The sequence below is a fragment of the Anguilla rostrata genome, chromosome 12 (genome assembly GCF_018555375.3).
Source record: "Anguilla rostrata isolate EN2019 chromosome 12, ASM1855537v3, whole genome shotgun sequence".
Lineage (NCBI taxonomy): Eukaryota > Metazoa > Chordata > Actinopteri > Anguilliformes > Anguillidae > Anguilla > Anguilla rostrata.
In genome coordinates this window covers 31,978,260-31,995,127 of record NC_057944.1, presented here as the reverse complement: position 1 = coordinate 31,995,127, position 16,868 = coordinate 31,978,260, and the positions used below count along the sequence as shown (strand labels likewise).

The 16,868-nt window shown below is 52.2% G+C and overlaps 1 protein-coding gene across 4 annotated transcripts in view; it reads left to right on the top strand.

Annotated features, from left to right (window-relative positions):
* fndc3a (fibronectin type III domain containing 3A) overlaps window positions 1-16,868 on the top strand; it is a 72,911-nt gene that overhangs the window by 49,182 nt on the left and 6,861 nt on the right. For all 4 annotated transcript variants that reach the window (XR_010324441.1, XM_064301687.1, XM_064301689.1 and 1 more), the window contains 18 exons: window positions 418-581; window positions 1,567-1,626; window positions 2,017-2,155; window positions 2,351-2,404; window positions 3,996-4,120; window positions 4,774-4,948; window positions 5,748-5,834; window positions 8,062-8,200; window positions 8,646-8,714; window positions 8,836-8,954; window positions 9,903-10,008; window positions 10,827-11,002; window positions 11,666-11,779; window positions 12,138-12,287; window positions 12,646-12,983; window positions 13,722-13,934; window positions 14,698-14,864; window positions 15,262-15,386. Coding sequence is in view for 3 of the 4 variants with exons in the window: in XM_064301687.1 (XP_064157757.1) it covers window positions 418-581; window positions 1,567-1,626; window positions 2,017-2,155; window positions 2,351-2,404; window positions 3,996-4,120; window positions 4,774-4,948; window positions 5,748-5,834; window positions 8,062-8,200; window positions 8,646-8,714; window positions 8,836-8,954; window positions 9,903-10,008; window positions 10,827-11,002; window positions 11,666-11,779; window positions 12,138-12,287; window positions 12,646-12,983; window positions 13,722-13,934; window positions 14,698-14,864; window positions 15,262-15,386 (2,520 nt within the window). In the remaining variant the exon portion in view is untranslated. The remainder of the gene's footprint in view (window positions 1-417; window positions 582-1,566; window positions 1,627-2,016; window positions 2,156-2,350; window positions 2,405-3,995; window positions 4,121-4,773; window positions 4,949-5,747; window positions 5,835-8,061; window positions 8,201-8,645; window positions 8,715-8,835; window positions 8,955-9,902; window positions 10,009-10,826; window positions 11,003-11,665; window positions 11,780-12,137; window positions 12,288-12,645; window positions 12,984-13,721; window positions 13,935-14,697; window positions 14,865-15,261; window positions 15,387-16,868) is intronic.

Here is a 16,868-nt window from a genome sequence, read left to right as displayed (position 1 = left end):
AGATTCAGGCTGTCTGGGTAGACAAAGGTGCAGTGCTCTCAGAACTTAGAAGTAGAGCGTCTTTCTCAGGCTATGATCTGGGGTGGAGTTTCCTTGTGGTTTGGCGCCCTCTACTGGTAAAAGTCTTTGCCACTGCTCGGGTCATGAATGAGCTGAGCTGCAGTTGAGTTCTGTAGATATGAGCCATTTGTGTCTCATGTCAAGTCTGAAATTATTGTGCTGTTTATATTCCTTAGAATTACTCTTAACCTAGCCCCCACCCCCCCCCTTTTGCCATAATCATAATTCTAGTTGAATTGCTTCAACTACTCTTCTTATGCTTTGTTTTCTTATTGATTGTGTTCAAAAATGAATGCGCAAATAGTGTTATTTGGGGCTTTTTCTTTCTTTTTCATAGTTTTTTTTTTTTGTGTCTAGGTGGTGGAGGTCCAGGCCCGGACGGTGCAGCTGAAATGGGCCGCCCCGGTGGCGCCGGGGAACGAGGAGAGCTCCCCAGAGGCCCAAAAAAGCTCAGGACCCTTCAACTACGAGGTCACCCTGTCCAGCAGCGGCAAGGACGGCAAGTACAAGGCCATGTACAGGTGAGTGGAGAGTAATGTAGCGGTTTGTACAAGGTTGTGTACAGGTAGTGGAGGGTAGTGTAGCGGTTTGTACAAGGCTGCATACAGGTGAGTGAGGAGGGTAGACGTAGCGGTTAGTACAAGGTTGTGTACAGGTAGTGGAGGGTAGTGTAGTGGTTAGTACAAGGCTGCATACAGGTGAGTGAGGAAGGGTAGTGTAGTGGCTGGTACAAGGCTGCATGCAGGTGAGTGAGGAGGGTAGACGTAGCGGTTAGTACAAGGCTGCATGCAGGTGAGCGGAGGGTAATGTAGCGTTTAGTACAAGGCTGCATACAGGTGAGTGAGGAAGGGTAGTGTAGCGGTTAGTACAAGGCTGCATACAGGTGAGTGGAGGGTAATGCAGTGGTTAGTGCAAGGCTGCATACAGGTGAGTGAGGAGGGTAGTGTAGCGGTTAGTACAAGGCTGCATACAGGTGAGTGAGGAGGGTAGTGTAGCTGCTAGTACAAGGTTGTGTACAGGTAGTGGAGGGTAGTGTAGTGGTTAGTACAAGGCTGCATACAGGTGAGTGAGGAGGGTAGTGTATCGGTTAGTACAAGGCTGTGTACAGGTGAGTGCGAGGGTTAGTGTAGCAGTTAGTACAAGTCGGTATCTTGATGTTGTAGCTTGTTGTCATGCTTCCAAGTTTGACTTACTTTCTGACCTAGCTTATGCTTACTGTGTGAACTGGACTTAATGTGTTCATGGCTATGGACAACTGTTACATAATGAGTATTGTACCTTATCGGACCTGTGTTTTCTAGTTGTTCCAATGACCTTCGGTATGCACTTATTGCGCGTCGCTTCTGATAAAAGCGTCTGCCAGATAAATGTTATGTAATGTAAAGGTGAAGGTACTTCACTTGAATGGCTTCAGTTAATCACTAGCTGTATTATGTTCCGGAGGAAGTAAGCATTATACTTCACCCTGAATAAGAGTGCTTTCTCTTTTCTCTCATCTTTCATTAGTGGCCCAGAATTAAGTGCAACAGTGGAAGACCTAAGACCAGCAACAGACTACCATGCAAGGTTGGTGAAGTTCAGAGTATGCTCTGCTTTTCTATCGATCCCCCATGAAGTGTACCCTGTGTATCCAAAAGCCAAAGGCCCTACACACAGAGTGGCAGTGGGATGCACTACATACACATACATTATCAGCTGTGCTGTGTCTATATGTACCGTGTCATTAGGTGCACAGTGTTTATTCTGATGGGGCATTAGGTATGCTCTGTTTATGTGGACTGTGTCATTGGATGACTGTGCTTATATGGATTGTGTCATTAGGTGACTGTGTTATTAGGTGTACTGTGCTTATGTGTACTATGTCATTAAGTACACTGTGTTTTGCATAGACTGTGTCATTTGGTGCAGTGTGCTCATTTGTGAACTAACATACATGGTGTCTTTGGCGACCTCTAGGGTCCAGGCCCTGTATAATAGTTTACAGGGCAGTGTCTCTGAGCCCGTCAGCTTCACAACGCTCAGCTGTGAGCCGGACACCCCCAGCCCGCCGAGGAAGAGCAGCGGGACCAAGAGCGCCCTCACTCTGCAGTGGAAGGTACTGCGCTGCCGACCCCGGCCATTCAGTTTGGACAGAAAGTAACAGCAGATTCTGAGCTGCTCTGTAACAGCAAACTGACTGATCTACTCGCCTGTTAAATATCTCACTTATATATTTATCACATATATAAAATCTCTGATGTTTTTGCTAATGAATTAATTAATGACTGTAATGCCCGTGTTCCTCTCTTAGGCTCCCTGTGACAACGGTTCCAAAATCCAGAACTACGTCCTGCAGTGGGATGAGGTAGAGTCAGGGCCCCGTTTCTGTGTGTTATATGAGGGGTCCTGGGGGGATGGAGACTGGCTGTTTTTAAACGGACTCTGCCTGTGCGTTCATTAGTTTACGTGACATTACAACGTATCCCCGTCCTGCAGCCGATGCTGTAGTGTTCTGAGTGGATCTGGGGCGGCAGGGTGAGGGTGTGGTGTCGCTCCACGCTCTGCTGCTGGGTGGAGTTTTGTTGCAGTGTTCTGAGTGGATCTGGAGCAGCAGGGTGTGAGTGTGGTGGCGCTCCACGCTCTGCTGGGTGAAGTTTTGTTGCAGTGTTCTGAGTGGATCGGGGGGAGCGGCAGGGTGTGAGTGTGGTGGCGCTCCGCACTCTGCTGCTGGGTGAAGTTTTGTTGCAGTGTTCTGAGTGGATCGAGGGGAGCAGCAGGGTGTGAGTGTGGTGTCGCTCCGCACTCTGCTGCTGGGTGAAGTTTTGTTGCAGTGTTCTGAGTGGATCGGGGGGAGCGGCAGGGTGTGAGTGTGGTGGCGCTCCACACTCTGCTGCTGGGTGAAGTTCTGTTGCAGTGTTCTGAGTGGATGGGGTGCGGCAGGGTGTGAGTGTGGTGTCGCTCCACGCTCTGCTGCTGGGTGAAGTTTTGTTGCAGTGTTCTGAGTGGATCGGGGGGAGCGGCAGGGTGTGAGTGTGGTGGCGCTCCACGCTCTGCTGCTGGGTGAAGTTCTGTTGCAGTGTTCTGAGAGGATCGGGGGGCGCAGCAGGGTGTGAGTGTGGAGTCGCTCCACGCTCTGCTGCTGGGTGAAGTTTTGTTGCAGTGTTCTGGTGGATGGGGAGCGCAGGGTGTGAGGTGAGCGCTCCACGCTCTGCTGCTGGGTGAAGTTTTGTTGCAGTGTTCTGAGTGGATCGGGGGGAGCAGCAGGGTGTGAGTGTGGTGTCGCTCCACGCTCTGCTGCTGGGTGAAGTTCTGTTGCAGTGTTCTGAGTGGATCGTGGAGCAGCAGGGTGTGAGGGTGGTGTCGCTCCACGCTCTGCTGCTGGGTGAAGTTTTGTTGCAGTGTTCTGAGTGGATCGGGGGAGCAGCAGGGTGTGAGTGTGGTGTCGCTCCACGCTCTGCTGCTGGGTGAAGTTTTGTTGCAGTGTTCTGAGTGGATCGGGGGGAGCAGCAGGGTGTGAGTGTGGTGTCGCTCCACGCTCTGCTGCTGGGTGAAGTTTTGTTGCAGTGTTCTGAGTGGATCGGGGGGAGCAGCAGGGTGTGAGTGTGGTGGCGCTCCACGCTCTGCTGCTGGGTGAAGTTTTGTTGCAGTGTTCTGAGTGGATCGGGGGAGCAGCAGGGTGAGGGTGTGGTGGCGCTCCACGCTCTGCTGCTGGGTGAAGTTTTGTTGCAGTGTTCTGAGTGGATCGTGGAGCAGCAGGGTGTGAGTGTGGTGTTGCTCCACGCTCTGCTGCTGGGTGAAGTTTTGTTGCAGTGTTCTGAGTGGATCGTGGAGCAGCAGGGTGAGGGTGTGGTGTCGCTCCACGCTCTGCTGCTGGGTGAAGTTCTGTTGCAGTGTTCTGAGTGGATCGGGGGGAGCAGCAGATGTGAGCTCAGTCTTGCCTTCCTGCCCTTCTGCAGGGTAAAGGAACAGGAGAGTTTGAGCAGTGTTACTACGGACCCCAGAAGCAGTATCGGGTGACCAAGCTTTCGCCAGCCTCCAGATACTCCTTCCGCCTGGCAGCCAAAAACCACATGGGCACCAGGTAGGGCACCGTGTTCAGAGCGGGCACTGAAAACTGCACATGCCACCTAAAGTAATACCGCAATCTCTCTTCTCCCCATATGACAGCTTAACACACGTTCCTTTCCTTTCTCATCGCTCCACCCGCTCTTTCTCTTTCTCTAGCTCTCTCCTCTGTTGTCTTTTTTATTACGCTCACAGTGCTGCTGTCCCTCTTCCCTAAAACAAAAAGGAAAATTTATAGTTATGTTCTTGCAACACTCCACAGTGTATTGGCAAATACACAAATTATTTCCACATTCAGATGTAACTATATATTGCAGTACTACTGAGTATATTTAATCATATCATAAATTGAATTGTTTGTACAGTATATGTCAGCATATGTCATTTGCATAAGGTTTGCCAATCAGTCCCCCCGCCCAGAGGAACACAGGGGAAATGAGCCTTTGGCCTTTGCTCTGTTTAATGGAGCTGTATGTGTGATTATTATGAGGACATGCTTACTGTAACAGGCTCTCTCTCTTTGTAATGCAGTGTCTTCAGTGTAGTGTGTTTGTGATGATGAGACGGGTAATGTAACAGGCTCTCTGTGGCACAGTGTCTTCAGTGTAGTGTGTTTGTGATGATGAAACTGGTACTGTAACACTCTCTCTCTCTCTCTCCGTGGCACAGTGGCTACAGCGAGGCGGTTGACCTCTTCACCTCGGGCAGCGTGCCGGCGGTTCCTGCCAGCCCTGAGCTGGTGCAGGCTGGCGTGACCTGGCTCTGCTTACGGTGGCAGCGCCCGAACAGCTCCCCCGCCGAGGACGACATCTTCTACATCCTGGACATGGAGGAGGAGGGCTCGGTGAGAGCAGGCCCCCGCCCTGGTCACCTGCCCCCGCACGGAAACCCGCCAACGTTCAGAGAATCACGCGCTCATGCTCCCCCCACAGTCACCCGCCAACATCCAACAGTCAAACAATCCCCCGCTCATGCCCCCCCCCCAGAGACTTGACAACATCCAACATTAAAACAATCACCCCATCATGCCCCCCCAACCCCACGAACACCCGACAACATCCAACATTAAAACAATCACCCAGTCATGCCCCCCAACCCCACAGTCACCTGCCAAAATCCAACATTTAAACGATCCCCGCTCATGCCCCCCACCCCCCACCCCCATGAACACCCGACAACATCTAACATTAAAACAATCACCCAGTCATGCCCCCCCCCAACCCCACAGTCACCTGCCAAAATCCAACATTTAAACAATCACCCGCTCACCCTCTGCCTCACCGATATCTGCTTCAGTCTTCCACTGTTTCAGTAATTGTCTGCTGGCAGTCGACCCCCTGACCCCTCAGCACTGGATCAGTGATGTACTGTGTCCTGTGTCCTGTGGATGTACTGTCGGTGGATGTACTGTGTCCTGTGGGGCTGCTGCACTGGCACTGGCCCCACCCTGGCAGTCCCAGTCCCTGTGTCTGACAGTCTTCAGCTTCAGCAGCTCATTTAAACTCGCTGTCCCAACTGACGTTCTCCAGGGCCCCTGAGTCCCCCCCCCCCCCCGACTCCCTGCTCTCCCTGTCTCTGTCTGTCGCCCCGCTCGCCCCGCGGGGTTAATATTCACCCTCTCTCGCTTTGTCCCCTGCGTTTAGGGCTACGGGTTCCAGCCCAGGTACGACGGCGACGAGCTCTCCTGCACAGTGAAGAACCTCCACCGGAGCACCAAGTACAAGTTCAGGGTGAGAGCTGTCTCCTTTTACGACGGGACGGCCGGGTGCCTCTGTCTCCTGTCCGACGGGACGGCCGGGTGCCTCTGCCTCCTTTCCGACGGGGCGGCCGGGTGCCTCTGTCTCCTGTCCGACGGGATGGCCGGGTGCCTCTGCCTTCCTTCTGACGGGACCGCCGGTCTTTTCATCCCCACTTAGCGGGACGTGGCTTTCATTTCGAGCGCTCTGCTCTGCTCCGGAGGAAGTGGGGGGGGGGGGGGGAGGGGTTGTGACTCACGCCTTCGCCCTGGCTAACGTCATTTAGTCTCCGCAGAGTTTTGTCAGACACCGGGCCCAGGGGGTGGGGGTGGGTGGGGGGGTCGGAGCGAGCAGGATGAATACCCCATGGCTTTTAAGCGTGTCACACTGCAAAATTGGTGACGATCTCTGGCGAATTAGCGCGTCGGAAACCACGCCCTCCTCCCACGCTATCAACGCCATTTTTCATTCAGACCTCCGCTCTCACCGAACCGCGGCGACCTTGGGAATTGTGCTTTCGACCTAGAGCGTTGTGAGTTATTGCGATATCGTGAGGGTTATTGCGATATCCCTACGTAATGATGATGAATATTCACACATCAGACCAGGTGCTGGGCTGGGTGAGCAATGTGAACAATTCAGTAAAACCTGCACACTGAAACTCAGTATACACCTTTATTCAAACCACGTTTTCATCCTGTGGATCTTCTTGGGGATCTTTTTTCTTTTTTTTTTTTTTTTGAAAACCTGACAAACATCCACATGGGGTCAAACATTGTTTAATAAAGATGTACAGTGAGTTTGGTGTGCAAGCTTTACTGCATTGTTTAGTTTGTTGTGATATCGCCTTTGTCAGATGTAGCCTCCGAGCATGACTTACTAGACGCACAAGATGGCTTCCGGTTGGTCTGTTTTTCAACTGTGCTCTTATTTTTCTTCTGCCTTTCGCTACTGGTTCAGGTTTGCCATCCAGTGCACAGCCCTTCTCTCTTTTAAGGGGAGAGCTATCGTAGTTCATAATCACACGGCTATCACCGTCACTGTAACATGGCGTCTGCTGTGGGAGTGTCCATAGGATCGGGCGCTATGAGCCGGGAGCGCTAGCGCGCTAGCGGCTGCGCTCAGCCTCCGCCTCTCTGCGGCTGACTGCGGTGGGGTGCGCTCGCCCCCGTTCGCTCTGTGCGTGGCACGCCCGGAACGTCACCGTTGCCAGGGAGAGAGAGAGAGTCTATGCGGGCGGGGAGGGGGCAGGTTGTGTTGCGTTTCGGTAAAAAGAGGAGCGCGGTAATCCGTCTCGCCACCCCCGCGCGTCCTGAAGCGCGTGGTTGGCCACCCTCTCGCGGCTCAGCGTTTGATTACGGGCTCCTGGCGCGTTGGACGGGCTCTCTGGCGCTCTCCCTAATCGGGTTTGTGATAATGATAACGTAAACAAATACTGCCTCCTACCAATTCAGCCCAGTTATTATATCCCCTGGCCACGCTGAACGGAATAGAACACATCCTCTGCATCTAATGAAGAAGAGACCCTTATATAGGCCGACTTCCTACAGTTTTCCGTACGGTATTTTTATGGCTCTGTTTACACAGCGGGATAGGCATAGAGATGCATTACAGCAGTAATCTCCCCCTTGGAGAGCTGTGGCATTTGCAGGTTTGTGTTGTTACTTAGCGCTTACCTGGTCAATTAAAGCAGTTAACTACACAGGTAGCTTGTTACATCTTGTTTTTTTAATTTTACGGAGCGAACATAAACCAGCACACACTGAGACTCTTCAGGAGATAAAATGGCTGCATTTACCCTCTTGTCTGTTCTCGGTCACCTGTGAGTCACTTCAGTATTTCAGAGACTGCAGGTGGTCATGTGCCTCGAGGTGGATGCCCATAACATTTAAGCAAATGCTGTTTTCTTTGCTTGCGAAGCATTTGTTGTTAATTCCCGTGACCGCCATGGTCCAGGTCAACGTGCGCTGTGGTTAGCTCAGGTGACCTCCAGAGGCACCCTGTGTCCAAACATGCTGATTTCCAACAAATCGGGTTTGTTTTTCCTCTTTATGATATATATAAATCATGTTACTACAGGGCCATGTTCATGAGAAGACTGATTTTAATGGGTGGTGTTTATGAGACTACTGATTTGATGGGTGGTGTTTATGAGGACACTGATGATTTGATGGTTCCTGATGGCCGTATGGGTTTCCTCTCTCTGTACGATTTTCCCCAGGTGTTGGCGTATAACGCGGAGGGGAAAAGCAACCCCAGCCCGGTGTCAGAGTTCAGCACCTCCCCCGACTCTCCCAGAAACCCCTGCAGGCTCGCCGTCAGGGGCAAGGTGAACCCCAACAGCTTCAAGATGTCCTGGGGTGAGTGCAGGATGGTGCACACACACGCACACGCACACACACATGCACAAATGCACACACTGACACACACATGCATACATACACAAACACACAAGTACAGACACATGCACGTGTACATAAACGCACACACATAGGCACAGACACATGCATGCATACACAAACACACACACGGACACACGCACACATAGACACATGTACACAAACGCACACACAGACACAGACACACACACACACACTTACACACATGCATGCGTACACAAACACACACCAGGCACTGACATGCACACACACTCACGCACACAGAGACACAGGCACACATACAGGTACACATACAGACACGCACGCATAGACACACACACATGCACACACCTATCACACCCTTTTTGATAACACTGATGTTTGAGGTTAATGACTGGAGCGCTCAGTGCTGTGGTTCTTTGTCTAGAGCCCCCTAGTGATGATGGAGGAGCAGAAATCACAGAGTACGTTGTCGAGATATCAGAAGGATCGAACGGTATGTTCCCATCTAAGCAAACGGAATTTAAAGTACTTGGAGCTTTTCTCATTGTATTGATGCTTGACAGTGTCTGTGCGTTTGGTTTGTGTGTGTGTGTCTGTGTGCGCACGTGTTTCAGGTGCCTTGTGGGAGGTGGTGTACAGAGGTTCTGCCCTGGAGTGTGTTTGCGATGGACTGAAGCCTGGCTCCTCCTACCAGACCAGGGTCTACTGCATCAGTCAGGGGGGCCAGAGCCCAGTGAGTACTACGGACGTACCGCTAACACTTTCCAAACTCTGTTAGTACAACTGGAACTTAACCGCTAATGCTAATATTGCTGGAACACAACGCAGGGCTAATGCTAATACTGCTGGAACACAACACACTGGAAATGCTAGTACATCTGAACACCACAAATGCTAGTACAGCTCAAACACTACACATAGCTAATCGTAGTCCATCTTGAACACAAGCACTGGTAATGCTATTACAGCTCAGATGCAATGCACCGTAAATGCTACGACAACAGCACAACAGGGTAACGCTAATACAGCTTGAGCACAACAGGCCGCTAACGCTAATACAGCTTGAGCACAACAGGCCGCTAACGCTAATACAGCTTGAGCACAACAGGCCGCTAGATAGCTTGAGACACGCGCAAGCTACATACTATGTATCAAGCTCGCCAATCTATCAGCTGCACGCGCTAATGCTAATACAGCTTGAGCACATCTGGCCGCTAATGCTAATACAGCTTGTAGCCCAAGATCAGGAGCCACGCGCAACGCTAATACAGCTTGAGCACACAACGAGGCCGCTAATGCTATACATTACAGCTTGAGCACAACAGGCCACGCTAATGCTAATACAGCTTAGCATAAAAGCCACTATGTTACAGGAGCCAGCGCTAACGCAATCAGCTGAGCAACGGCCGCTAAGTAAGCTTGAGTAGCCTTCAGCACCATCAGGCCGCTTTAGAAGCGCTAACGCTATACAGCTTGAGCACACAGCGCGCTAAGCTGGAAACAGGCTAAAGCACACAGCCGCTAAGCTATACACTTGGCCAACGGCCGCAATACGCTGGCAGGTACGCTTGTGAGGCACGCACCTACGCTATGAACGTGTGACAGCTGTACCTCTGTTAGTGAACAGGGATAATCGCTGGTTTTGCCAGTGACAGCAGGATTTACTGTGGTTGTGTTGTAGTTGTCAGACACCCTGCAGGTGCACACCCCCGCCGTGCCCCCCGGGCCCTGCCTGCCCCCCAGGGTGGTGGGCCGGCCCAAAGCCAGGGAGCTGCAGCTGCGCTGGGGTGAGTTCTGCACCACGCCCCGCCCTGCACCCCGCCGGGCGTGGCTGTGTGTGTGTGTGTGTGTGTGTGTGTGTGTGTCTGTGTCTCTGTGTGTCTCTCTATCTGTGTGTGTGTGTCTGTGTGTGTCAGTTTCTCTGTCTGTCTGTGTGTCTCTGCGTGTTAGTCTGTGTCTGTGTGTGTATGTGTGTGTCTGTCTGTCTGCGTGTCTGTTTGTTGTCCTGAACTCGTCTTATTTCTGCTAGTTTTTTGTTTTTACCAGAAAATGCCTAGTAAATTTAGACTAAAGTAACTGGGTGAGGCAACTTACCAGCTTCTTTATTTATGAGTGGCATGGAAAATCACTGCTTCCTGTTTAGGACTGTAAGGCCTCGCTATGACCTTCATGCATGTCTCTACACTTAGAAGTACAGAGGAAGTAGTACAAATGCAAACTCTTCTTTTGTTGAGATGGTAGAAAAAAAGGTGTTACAGAAGAGCGGGTGGGTTAGCGTAGGTGGATAAACCACACGCTTCTTGGTAAAAACGGAATTGAAACACGTACGCCGCCTTCAAGTTCATGTAAAGGCTTCTTTCTCTTTTCACTAAGGTGTACAGTCAGCAAAAGCCAATTCATTTAACTTCTATGTGTGTTGAGTACGATTGGGCCCTCCAGGAACACTGCTCTAGACGAGAGTTGACAATGCCTCATTGTAGTCTCTAAATGTTATCTGAATCTGCCTTACCTCAGTGTGCTTTTAAACCAGTTTGGTGCCTGCATGTTTACACTGTGGGCTGTGAATGAGCTGAGTGTGTGATGCCCTGCACTGCGTGTGTCCTAGGGCCCCCCCTGGTGGACGGAGGCTGCGCGGTGTCCTGCTACACCCTGGAGGTGACGGAGGCGCAGGGGGAGGAGCACAGGGAGGTGTACCAGGGCGCGGAGCTGGACTGCACCGTCAGCAGCCTGCTCCCGGGGAAGAGCTACAGCTTCCGCCTGCGTGCGGCCAACAAAGCCGGGGTGAGAGCCTGCCTGCCCCGCCCCGGCCTGTCCTGCCCCGCCCCGCCTCGTTCTGCCCTATCCTGTCACACCCTGCCCTGCCCCGCCCGCCTGTCTGCCCTACCCTGTCACACCCTGCCCTGCCCCGCCCCGGCCTGTCCTGCCCCACCCTGTCACACCCTGTCCTGCCCCGCCTCGTTCTGCCCTACCCTGTCACACCCTGCCCTGCCACGCCCAGCCTCACCCCACCCTGTTCTGCTCTACCCTGTCACACCCTGCCCTGTTCTGCCCCGTGCAAGCCCCACCGCCCATTTCTGCCAGCCTGTTCTGCCTGCCACCCCGCCATCCGTTTGCCGCCCACCTGTTCTACCGCCTCTGCGCCGCCCTGTTCTGCTCCCACGCCGGCTTCTGTTTAGCCCAGCACCACAACACCTAATTCTGCTAATCAACCAATCACGGTCTTCGATCAGGACCTCGATGAGGTGAATCTGGTGTCTTAGTGCTGGGCTGAAACAGGAAACTGCGTCCACACCAGCCAGCCCGTTTCCGATAAGATCGGACCCCGCTTGCTTTGAGATTACCGTAATGAAATGGACCTAATTAATTAAGAAGTGGTAATGACACGTTTTGGTACGATTCGGGGTTTCGCGGTGCTGATCTGTGCCTTGTGTGCGGTTCCCTCAGTACGGGCCCTTCTCGGAGCGCAGTGAGGTCACGACCGGCCCCGGGGCCCCTGAGCCGTGCAGGGCCCCCCATGTGGCCTGCAAGTCCCCCGCCTGCGTGGTGGTGAGCTGGGAGGTGAGATTTCCCGCCGTCTTCTCAGCGTGGGCCAAAACAACGGAATTTTTAAAGAAAGGAAAACCCAGTTACAGATTACAGACCTCAAATCCAAGTCAACTGATCCTGGAGAAATAGATTTATGTTTCTAAACCAGGCCAGCATTTCACAAATTAATTTTTTTTTGCCCTGAGCGGAGGAAAAGAAAAAAAGATAGTTTGGTGTTTTTAGATTGTCGAAACAGCCTTCTGTCACTGGCAGCTAAATAAATTTAGGTTACAGCCGAAAAGGGAACTTTGCTTGGCCTCGTGATTTAAGTTTGGTTGGCGAGTTTCCCGGCCTTCCGGAACGCTGACCTGCCGCTGTCTCCCGGCGACAGAGCCCGCCCAGTAACGGCGCGCAGGTGACGGAGTTCCGGCTGGAGTGGGGCGCGGCCGAGGGCAGCATGCAGGTGTGCTACGCGGGGGCGGGGCTGAGCCACGAGATGAAGGGCCTGAACCCGGCGACCATCTACTTCTGCAGGGTGCAGGTGAGCAGAGGCCGACGCCCGGCAACGCACACAGCTTCACCCGCAATCTTAGGGGTGTCACAACACACACAACTCCACTTGCAGTCTTAGTATTTCACGGTGGTAACTTTGCTAGTGGTATATACCGGGTGTGGTTAACTGTGTGTGGTATATACTGAGTGTGTTAAACTGTGTGTGGTACATACTGAGTGTGTTAAACTGTGTGTGGTACATACTGAGCGTGTTAAACTGTGTGTGGTACATACTGAGCGTGTTAAACAGTGTGTGGTACATACTGAGCGTGTTAAACTGTGTGTGGTACATACTCAGTGTGTTAAACAGTGTGAGGTACACACTAAGCGCGTTACTCTGTGTGCAGGCGGTGAACGTGGCGGGGGCGGGGCCTTTCAGTGAGGTCACGCTGTGCCAGACTCCCTGCTCTGTGCCCGCGGCCGTCAGCAGCGTCCAGGCCCTGAAGGAGGCGGAGTGGAGCGACCTGCAGGAGGAAGAGGAGGACGAGGAGGAGGAGGAGGAGGAAGGCGAGGGAGTGGGCCCCCTGTGCCCCTCGTCCTGCCTGGGCCTGCGCTGGGACCCCCCCTGCGACAACGGGGCCGAGATCACCGCCTACCTGATAGACCTGGGGGAGCGGCAGCCCATCTCTGTGGGACCCACCACCCGCCACGTCATCCGCCATCTGCAGCCTGACACCAGCTACAGGTGAGATAGAGAGACACACACACACACACACACACACACACACACACACACACACACACACACACACACACACACACACGCATCGGCCATCTGCAGCCTGACACCAGCTACAGGTGAGATATACACACACACACACACACACACACACACACACACACACACACACACACGCATCGGCCATCTGCAGCCTGACACCAGCTACAGGTGAGATATACACACACACACACACACACACACACACACACACGCACGCATCGGCCATCTGCAGCCTGACACCAGCTACAGGTGAGAAACACACACACGCACACACACACGCGCACACACACACACACACACGCACGCACGCACGCACGCATCGGACACCAGCTACAGGTGAGATATACACACACGCACACACACACACACGCATCCGCCATCTGCAGCCTGACACCAGCTACAGGTGAGATATACACACACACACACACACACACACACACACACACACACACACACCATCCTCACAGCTACATGAGATATACAGTCCGCAATAGAATCCTTTGGTGAAATATCCAGCTGTATTATTTTTCCAGGATGTCTCATATCAGGAAATACTGATTATCAGTCCCTGAATATCCCAGGGGTGTTATGGAACCTCTCCATCTGTCGGCAGTTGGAGTGTAAATTATTCCTTGTTTTCCCGTCGCCTCTCCTATGATGTCAGAATTCTGACTCCGCCCTCTCCGCCTCCTCTCTCGACAGGATACGAATCCAGGCGCTGAACAGCCTGGGGGCGGGGCCGTTTAGCCACACCCTCAAGCTGAAGACGAAGCCCCTCCCCCCGCAGCCGCCCCGCCTGGAGTGCACCGTCTTCAGCCACCAGACCCTGCGGCTGAAGTGGGGGGAGGGGCCGGCGAAGGCCACGCCCTCCGACTCGCTCCAGTACCACCTCCAGATGGAGGACAAGCTCGGGAGGTGAGAGAGGGGAACGGCGGTGGCAGTTTTGGTACCGCCATGGCGCCGGGTTCACATACGTCCGGTACCTGCCGGACCAAACTGCAACGCAGAGTTTGGTGCCACGCACCATGACTTGCTACCTCTGTCCGCTCAGTGACTGTGGTAGCAGGTACCGTTAGCAAGCTGGCTAATGTTAAACTGAGTAACAAGGCCAGCAGTGAAATGGTAAATAAAAAGTATAGTTTAACCAATTAAATGAAACTATTTATTACATTTATTTACCTTTGCAGTAAAAAATATGTTCTTTATTATCGTCGGTTGCAGTTTATTTTAAAGAAGGTACTGGTTAGATTCTGAATAAAGATTCTCTACAAAACTCAGTTTAGTCCAGAACTGAGCTTAATCTGTGAAACCAGCTCTTCACGTATTGAAGTGAAAGTTGTGTCACACACACACAAATGTGAGGTGTGAATGCAGGTCCTGTGTCTGCCTTGCTTGACCCTCAGTAAATGGCAACTGAAAAAGATGTTATTGTGTTTTCACGAATGTTAGAAAAGCCCGTGTTCAGTGGGGAATCCATAAATAGCTGTGGGCTAGACTCTCTGCACTCTTGTCAGGATTAGTTACAGCCTCTTCCTCAAAGAGAAGAGTTAAGAACTGGCCCGGTCAAAGAGAGCACCTATGTAGGTGATAAACGGTGAAGAGCTACATTATGGGTATTGAAGTTTCAGAAGTCATTTATCTCTCTTTCTCTGGTCTCTCTCTGTGTGTCATCCTTCAGGTTTATATCCTTATACAGAGGACCATGCCACACTCACAAAGTCCAGAGGCTTTCAGAGTCTACCTCTTACACCTTCCGCATCCAGGCCTTTAACGAAGCGGGGGAGGGGCCCTTCTCCCCCCTTTACACTTTCACCACCCCCCTCTCCCCCCCCGCGCCGCTCAAAGGTACGAGCCCTCTGCACTCCTCTGTCATCTTTCTATATCCCTCTATCCCTCCCTCCATCCACACCCTCCTCTCTCCCCCTGCACCACTCAAAGGTGTGGTTCCTCTAACACCCTTCCGTAATATACCTCCATCCCTCTAGCCAACCCTCTCTTAAAAGCAGTGGAAACTACAGCCAATCTATGGCCTCCAAACTTCAGTGATGCTGTACTTTGTTTATTATTGAAAAATTCACATGGAAATTATTGAATGTAGTCAACATGCAGTTACTGAATAACAATGATCCTGCTTATTTGTTTCTTTGCCCATACAAACACATGCTCTCACCTCCTGTGTTTGTGTTAATGAACTGAAAAACCTCTTTGGACTGTAATGTATAATAAGCCCCCCCCCCCCCAGCTCCCAGAATCGAGCGGCTGGATGACCACGCCTGTGAGGTGAGCTGGGAGCCCATGCCGCCGATGAAGGGAGACCCCATCATCTACATTCTGCAGTGCATGATGGGAAACTCTGACTTCAAACAGGTATCCGTCCTTGCTCATTGCCTAGACCAGGTTCTGTACTCATAAAGAGTCTGAGAGAAGGAGCGCTAATCCCAGCTCAGCACTGTGGCTCAGAGGCTTTATGAATACAGTGCCTGGCCCACCTCTTTTGTTTGGTTTGATATTGGCAAAGATGAAGTGAAGCCAACTGTAGAAGCTCTCATGGTGTGGTGGTTATTCACTTGTACATTGGTTGAGTAAGGTTCTGTGACTCCTGTGGCTCTCCATGGGTAAGGCTGGACCACACTGCCTGAGAGAGAGGACGGTTGAAGGGGTTCCATGGTTGCCTTGAACCTCTTATGGAAAGAGGACCAGCTTTGCATTGGTTGGGTCTTGTAGAAGGGGTTTGTGAGTGTCCTGTACTGCCCCCTTCCTCAAATCACGGTCCTCGAGGGCCGAGAACTGCTGCTTTTCCACCCTCCCTTTCCCCGGCAGTCAGGTGTGAAGACGGTCTGGCCAATCAGTAGCGCTGATTTCTCAGTTAATTACCTGGGAGAAAAGGAAAGCAGGAGGTGCTTTTTTGAGGGTGATTAAAATCCTCCGGTCCCTCAGTCTAGAGGATGGTGGCGGCAGGCGCAGTACCACCCGTGCAGCAGCAGCAGCTCCCGTGCAGCAGGCTGGCTTTGCACCCGCAGCGCTCTGGATCGCTTCCTCGCTGCGCTCGGGTCTGATGTTAAAATCCCGTAATGGAATCAGCAAAGCCGCCCGTCGTCGGTCAAAATATTTACAGCCAGGCCCGGATGAGTCAGCCGCCGGCTGTGCGGCGGGAAGTGGGCGGGGCTGTGACAGCTGGCGCTACGCGGCGTCGCACCTTTTATTAATTTGCCTCCCCCTGCAGCTCCAAGGCGTTCACAGATGTGCAGAAGAACAGCAGGGTCACATGATGGCTGAGGTGAGGGTGGTGCGGGTGGGACATCACACCAGCAGCGCCATAAATGAATACTTCAGTCTAATCGTTTTACACCGTGTGAAAACCGGTAGATTAAAAACGTCTTTAAATGCATCTCAGAGGGACGCGGTGTGCGTGAGCTTTATGCCACGACAGCGATAATAATAACATTACTTATCCGTGTTTAATACAATGAGCAGCCGTAGCTCATTACCGTAGCACTGTTACATTAATCTGCTTCCTCCATAGCCTGGCTCTGATTGGCCAGTTTCTCATCTCACAGCTGCTGCAGTTGGTGCCTGCCCCCTCCCACCCCAAATCTCATTCTGTCTCATGTAGAACGGCCATTTACATTGGGATGGGGGGGGGGACGAATCTCTACAGTTATCCTTTAGCTGTCTTGGTTAATTAGTCAGTGTATCCCTACCTGTGTTTAGCTGAAAGTGTTACTTGTGTAGATGTTGTAGTGTGAGGGTAGTTAAATGTTATCCTGGTGTGAATATGCAGTCTGCTGTTTAACCCCCCGCCCCCCCACCCCACCCCACCCCGTGCTGTGACTCATCCGTCAGCCTGGG